Genomic DNA, 7,500 nt, shown 5'->3' with positions numbered 1-7,500 from the left:
CTTCTTGAGTTTCCCCTTGGGGATCAATAAAGTATCTATCTATCTATCTATCTATCTATCAATCTATCTATCTATCTATCAAACCTGTGTGTGTATGTGTGTACCTGCTTGTGTGTGTGTGTGTGGTGTGTGTGTATTATGTGTGTGTGTGTGTGTGTGTGTGTGTGTGTGTGTGTGTGCGTGTACCTGCTTGTGTGTGTGTGTGTGTGTGTGTGTGTGTGTGTGTGTGTGTGTGTGTGTGTGTGTGTGTGTGTGGTGTGTGTGTGTGTGTGTGTGTGTGTGTGTGTGTGTGTGTGTGTGTGTGTGTGTGGTGTGTGTGGTGTGTGGGGTGTGTGTGTGTGTGTGTGTGTGTGTGTGTGTGTGTACCTGCTTGTGTGTGGGGTGCAGCCCGTGGGCTCGGCCGTGGAAGAGGTAGATCGCCCCCCGGTGGTCGTCCTCCAGAGGTGCTCCCACCACCACATCGCTGAACCCGTCTCCATTCAGGTCCGGTACCGACGCCAGAGCAGAACCAAAGCGCGCATTCTCCGCCCGCTCGGCCACCTCCAGAGAACCCACCAGAGAGAACCGGCTCTGGAGAACACGGATCAGAGAACATGGATCAGAGAACCCACCAGAGAGAACCGGCTCTGGAGAACACGGAACAGAGAACACGGATCAGAGAACATGGATCAGAGAACCAGCTCTGGAGAACACGGATCAGAGAACCCACCAGAGAGAACCAGCTCTGGAGAACACGGATTAGCTGACGGGAGCCAGCTGATCAACTCGTCTAGGATGTCTGCACAGGCTCAGCACAACAGACACACACACTCTCACCTCCACACACACACACTCTCACCTCCACACACACACACTCTCACCTCTGTTCACTCTGGTGTAGACTCACACACTCTCACCTCCACACACACACACTCTCACCTCCACACACACACACTCTCACACATGCACTCTCATACAGGTGCACTCTCCTACACGTGCACTCTCACCTCCTCTGTGACTCTGTACACGTGCACTCTCATACACGTGCACTCTCACCTCGTGCGTGACTCTGTACACGTGCACTCTCCTACACGTGCACTCTCACCTCGTGTGTGACTCTGTACACATGCACTCTTCAACACGTGCACTCTCACCTCCTCTGTGACTCTGTACACGTGCACTCTCCTACATGTGCACTCTCACCTCGTGCGTGACTCTGTACACGTGCACTCTCCTACACGTGCACTCTCACCTCCTCTGTGACTCTGTACACGTGCACTCTCCTACACGTGCACTCTCACCTTGTGTGTGACTCTGTACACATGCACTCTTCTACACGTGCACTCTCACCTCCTCTGTGACTCTACACACGTGCACTCTCCTACACGTGCACTTTCACCTCGTGCGTGACTCTGTACACGTGCACTGTCCTACACGTGCTCTCACCTCCTCTGTACACGTGCACTCTCTGTACACGTGCACTCTCACCTCGTGCGTGACTCTGTACACGTGCACTCTCCTACACGTGCACTCTCACCTCGTGCGTGACTCTGTACACGTGCACTCTCACCTCGTGCGTGACTCTGTACACGTGCACTCTCCTACACGTGCACTCTCCTACACGTGCACTCTCACCTCGCGCGTGACTCTGTACACGTGCACTCTCCTACACGTGCACTCTCACCTCGTGCGTGACTCTGTACACGTGCACTCTGCCCCTTTCCCAGCCGCTGCTGAAGAACATGGGCGCGGCCACCAGCAGGAAGTCGGTTACTCGGTCGTCATCGATGTCCAGCGGAGCGATCTCACTGCCAAAGTACGAGCCAATCTACAGGAGGCAGAGAGTCAGTCAACCCAGCGGACCCATGAGGATATCAAATGATATACGCCATTTTACTGCTAAAAAGCCCCTCTTCTGCAATAAAAGTCTCTTCTCGCTGCGACTGATAATCGCGGAGCAATGTAACAGAGAAGAATGGGTGTGTTTCTTGAAGCAATTTGCGTCTCATAGGGTTAAGAGAGTGCAGGATGTGATGGTGTTTACCTGCTGTCCTTTAAGAGAGTGCAGTATGTGATGGTGTTTATTAAGAGAGTGCAGGATGTGATGGTGTTTACCTGCTGTCCTTTAAGAGAGTGCAGGATGTGATGGTGTTTACCTGCTGTCCTTTAAGAGAGTGCAGGATGGTGTTTACCTGCTGTCCTTTAAGAGAGTGCAGGATGTGATGGTGTTTACCTGCTGTCCTTTAAGAGAGTGCAGGATGGTGTTTACCTGCTGTCCTTTAAGAGAGTGCAGGATGTGATGGTGTTTACCTGCTGTCCTTTAAGAGAGTGCAGGATGTTGTTTATTAAGAGAGTGCAGGATGGTGTTTACCTGCTGTCCTTTAAGAGAGTGCAGTATGTGATGGTGTTTACCTGCTGTCCTTTAAACCACTTAATTCACAATATAGTTTTTTAAGGTTTGCCTAAAATTGCACAGCGCCTGCTTTAGAGGCCACTTTTCCCACCTAGTTTGACCTATAATCAAAAGCTTGACCTCTCTGGAACACAGCACACAGACACAGCAGGTTCAGTAGAGACCATCAGAAGAACTGTGTGATGTACTGACACAGGGCCACAGAGGCTAGAATATAGTTTTTTCTTCCAGGCGGATTGCAAGCAGCTCTAAACTGACCATATATCAGCCCTCTGAGTCATATATTCTAACCTAGAAACATAACTGAGCCCCAGCACCAGGTCTGATTAGGTTGGGTGCAAAAGTAGATCAATATAACATGAAATATGAGTGCTGAAGACCATTATTTGCCAAGGTATGCCCATGCGTTTTTAAAAATCCCCTATGTAAACTCCCCATAGGACTTTTGGCCATCCAAAATGCATACTGATAATCAAATGTTTACTGCACATGAACCCCTTTGTGTAGAAGCATAATCTTGGTCTCAAATTAAAGGCAACACTCAGAGGTTTCTTGTAGACATTTTGGATTGTATGTCAGGTGTTCCGATATAGAGTGACTACACAAAATATGGACTAATTACACAAAAGTCTCTATTTTTGCATTTACTTTGTTGGTTCAATGGTTTTATATTAGCTAGACTATACATCTGGACAACTAATATTGGATAAAACAACATGAAGATTCAATTTCTATGGATTCTTGTGAATATTTCAGTACCCAATATCTGGCATCTACTTGTTGTAGTGCCGCTACACTGCAGCCAGATGTCAGGGTGGCACCAGAAGTGGAGGAGGGGGAGGAGGGCATTTTTGATTAAATTCAATTAAGACATCATATGATTAATGAGACAATGTAAAGCACTATACCGATTGTACATTTAAAAAAAAGGTACATTTTGGATTCCCAAGAGTCCCATTTTTCATGAAATGTATGACATTGTGGGTTATAACATTGTTATAACCCTCACCATTGACTTTGAATGGTGGGGGGAGGTGGGGGGGGGGAGGTGGTGGAGGGGGGAAACTGACCCGCCTAAGGGCGGGCGTGAATTAGTGCAGTATGATGGTGTTTACCTGCTGTCCTTTAAGAGAGTGTAGTATGGTGAGGTTCCCATCGTTCTGGAGGGTGAAGATGATGACTTTCCCCGTGTGGTTGAAGCGCGGCGCCCCAGACACGTACAAGCGGCCGTGTTTAGCTGATACCACCGACGTGACTGTATAACCTAAACAACAAGCGGCCGTGTTTAACTGATACCACCGATGTGACTGTGTAACCTAGACAACAAGCGGCCGTGTTTAACTGATACCACCGACGTGACTGTATAACCTAAACAACAAGCGGCCGTGTTTAACTGATACCACCGACGTGACTGTGTAACCTAGACAACAAGCGGTCATGTTTAGCTGATACCACTGACGTGACTGTGTAACCTAAACAACAAGCGGCCGTGTTTAACTGATACCACCGACGTGACTGTGTAACCTAGACAACAAGCGGTCATGTTTAACTGATACCACCGATGTGACTGTATAACCTAAACAACAAGCGGCCGTGTTTAACTGATACCACCGATGTGACTGTGTAACCTAGACAACAAGCGGTCATGTTTAGCTGATACCACCGACGTGACTGTGTAACCTAGACAACAAGCGGCCGTGTTTAACTGATACCACCGACGTGACTGTGTAACCTAGACAACAAGCGCCGTGTTTAGCTGATACCACCGACGTGACTGTGTAACCTAGACAACAAGCGGCCGTGTTTAGCTGATACCACCGACGTGACTGTGTAACCTAGACAACAAGCGCCCGTGTTTAACTGATACCACCGACGTGACTGTGTAACCTAGACAACAAGCGCCCGTGTTTAGCTGATACCACCGAAGTTACTGTGTAACCTAGACAACAAGCGTCCGTGTTTAGCTGATACCACTGACGTGACTGTGTAACCTAGACAACAAGCGTCCGTTTTTAGCTGATACCTGACATGACTGTAACTTAGACACATACACGCAATGTTTAGCTGACATGACTGTACCCATATGGAAAAGATATAGAAAAAACGTATATGCCAGCAATGTGTTTTATATACAAAACTTGTATGATTTACTCTTGAAAGTGGCCCCTTTCTCGTTTTCCTCATACAACGTTACGTCATATATAGTCCTTACAGGTTACAATGTTTTATATATTTCAGGTTACACAGGTTATCTTTTCCATATGGGTAACCTACAATAGACACACACACATGTTTAGCTGACATGACTGTACCCTAGACACACACACACACACACACACCATGTTTAGCTGACATGACTGTAACCTAGACACACACACACCATGTTTAGCTGACATGACTGTAACCTAGACACACAAAGGTCAAAGGTCAAACTACATGCAGTCATTCCAAATGGAACGTCACACGCTATGTCTCTGTGTGTGCGTGTGTCTTAGTGTCTGTGTGAGTGTGTGTGTGTGTATCTGTGTATGTGTGTATCTGTGTAAGTGTGTGTGTGTGTGTGTGTGTGTGTGTGTGTGTGTCTTACCAAGGTAGGCCCCATGGTTCTTCAAGCTCTCTGGGAACTCGTTGCTGTAGGATGACTTGGGAGGGATCACTTTCCCATGAGCAGTCTCTTTAAGCACCGCCCCATTCCAGTCATATGCTCCCACCGCTCCCACCAGTACCCCGTCCTACACAAACGTACACACACATGTACACACACACAGGTGTTTGTAACAGGTGATTGTTCTGTAATTAGCTGGTGATTGTAACTGGTTAGTGTTCTGTAATTAGCTGGTGATTGTAACAGGTGATTGTTCTGTAATTAGCTGGTGATTGTAACAGGTGAGCGTTCTGTAATTAGCTGGTGATTGTAACAGGTGAGTGTTCTGTTGTGAGCTCTTTCTGGCTCTGTGAGATGTGGGGGAATGTATGTTGACATCCCTGTGGTTGTCTTGGTAATATTATTTAAGTGCTATTTTGGTCTGAGGTCATTTGTATTCAGTAAAACTCATTGTTCCATTGAATAACGGCTCCATAAAAAAGCCTTCTCCACACTCGTCTCTTGAACACTCCCTTTCTTACTCTTTCTTTCCCCTCAGCCCCACCCCATCATCCTCCTTTTCTCTTTTCTACTCCTTTCTCCTCTTCCCCCTTCATCCTTCGTTCCCCTCCTTTCACCAAAGCAAAAAGAGAGCACTGGTCACTAAGAGCACTGGCCACTAAGGAAGAGAGCACTGGTCACTAAGGTAGAGAGCACTGGTCACTAGGAGCACTGGTCACTAAGGAAGAGAGCACTGGTCACTAAGAGCACTGGTCACTAAGGTAGAGAGCACTGGTCACTAAGGAAGAGAGCACGGGTCACTAAGAAGAGAGCACTGGTCACTAAGGAAGAGAGCACGGGTCACTAAGAAGAGAGCACTGGTCACTAAGGAAGAGAGCACTGGTCACTAAGGAAGAGAGCACTGGTCACTAAGAGTACTGGTCACTAAGGAAGAGAGCACTGGTCATTAAGGTAGAGAGCACTGGTCACTAAGGAAGAGAGCACTGGTCACTAAGGAAGAGAGCACGGGTCACTAAGAAGAGAGCACTGGTCACTAAGGAAGAGAGCACGGGTCACTAAGAAGAGAGCACTGGTCACTAAGGAAGAGAGCACTGGTCACTAAGAGCACTTGTCACTAAGAAGAGAGCACTGGTCACTAAGAGCACGGGTCACTAAGAGAGCACTGGTCACTAAGGTAGAGAGCACTGGTCACTAAGGAAGAGAGCACTGATCACTAAGGAGAAGAGCACTGGTCACTAAGAGCACTGGTCACTAAGGAAGAGAGCACTGGTCACTAAGGTTGCTTTCACACTAGGTCCGTTTAACTGGACCAGACCCGAGTGCGGTTGCTTCTACCGTAGTTGGTCTGTGTTCACATTTCATGTTTGTGTGCGCACCCGGGTCCGTTTGCGCCATAAGCACCATGCTTCTAGACAAGAACTTCCAAAATTCTGTTTACAAATATCACTTGGCAACACAGCAGAAGGCAGTGCAATGAAGAAGACAAAGGTAAAGATTCTTTAGATTCTTCAGAATGATTGCTTAGCAACCTGCTCCAGGGTTCTAGCGAACCGGACCCCAGACCACCTTTTCAGGCGGACCCAGGTCCGGTCCCGGGTCCGCACCCGAGTTCGGTACGGTTGCGTTCACACTATCAAAAACAACCGAACCATCGGACCAAACGAACCCGGGTCCGGTCCAGAGGACCTAGTGTGAAAGCGCCCTAAGAGAGCACTGGTCACTAAGGAAGAGAGCACTGGTCACTAAGGAAGAGAGCACTGGTCACTAAGAGCACTGGTCACTAAGAGCACTGGTCACTAAGGAAGAGAGCACGGGTCACTAAGAGAGCACTGGTCACTATGGAAGAGAGCACTGGTCACTAAGGTAGAGAGCACTGGTCACTAAGAGCACTGGTCACTAAGGAAGAGAGCACTGGTCACTAAGGAAGAGAGCACGGGTCACTAAGAAGAGATCACTGGTCACTAAGGAAGAGAGCACTGGTCACTAAGAGCACTGGTCACTAAGGAAGAGAGCACTGTTAGGGTTAGAGTAGGCCAGCTCTCCAGTCCTCTGAAGTGCAGCAGCACTGAGGAGCTGCAGGAGGGCAGCAGGCCAAGCATGTGCTCACTGCTGACGTGGAGCACTTGACCTGCCACCACGGCAACCGCCACATAACGCCTCCATCTGGGATCCATCTACTGCAGCACACATGACAACAGGTACATTCTGTCTGCAGACACACGTCAATAAGAAGAGCAAATAAACCCAGACCACCAAACACACATGACCAACTACACGCCTCATGGTTGGGCTGCATGACTAGAGATCAGTAGAAGAAACGAAGATTCAAACTCTTCCTGTGTACATATTCTATATATCATATGATATTATATGATATTATATATAAACATAAGAATCAGGAGGGCAAATGAACAGGAGAGCAGTGGTGAGGTCATAAAGACTCTCTGGGCCAAACCCATAAACACACTCCCATTTAATATCATCCATTTCAGTCCCCTTTATA

The 7,500-nt window shown here is 47.8% G+C and overlaps 1 protein-coding gene across 1 annotated transcript in view; it reads right to left on the bottom strand.

Moving 5' to 3' along the window:
• Nucleotides 1-7,500, bottom strand: part of LOC134093489 (integrin alpha-11-like) — an 80,342-nt gene that overhangs the window by 40,255 nt on the left and 32,587 nt on the right. Inside the window, exons 11-14 of the mRNA XM_062546539.1 lie at nucleotides 4,980-5,124; nucleotides 3,508-3,656; nucleotides 1,664-1,807; nucleotides 367-570 (exon numbers count right to left, since the gene is read on the bottom strand). Of these exons, the coding sequence (XP_062402523.1) occupies nucleotides 367-570; nucleotides 1,664-1,807; nucleotides 3,508-3,656; nucleotides 4,980-5,124 (642 nt within the window). The remainder of the gene's footprint in view (nucleotides 1-366; nucleotides 571-1,663; nucleotides 1,808-3,507; nucleotides 3,657-4,979; nucleotides 5,125-7,500) is intronic.

Source organism: Sardina pilchardus, chromosome 10 (genome assembly GCF_963854185.1).
Source record: "Sardina pilchardus chromosome 10, fSarPil1.1, whole genome shotgun sequence".
NCBI classification, from domain to species: domain Eukaryota; kingdom Metazoa; phylum Chordata; class Actinopteri; order Clupeiformes; family Clupeidae; genus Sardina; species Sardina pilchardus.
The sequence above is the reverse complement of the archived record's forward strand: the minus strand, read 5'-3'. Positions and strand labels throughout refer to the sequence as shown.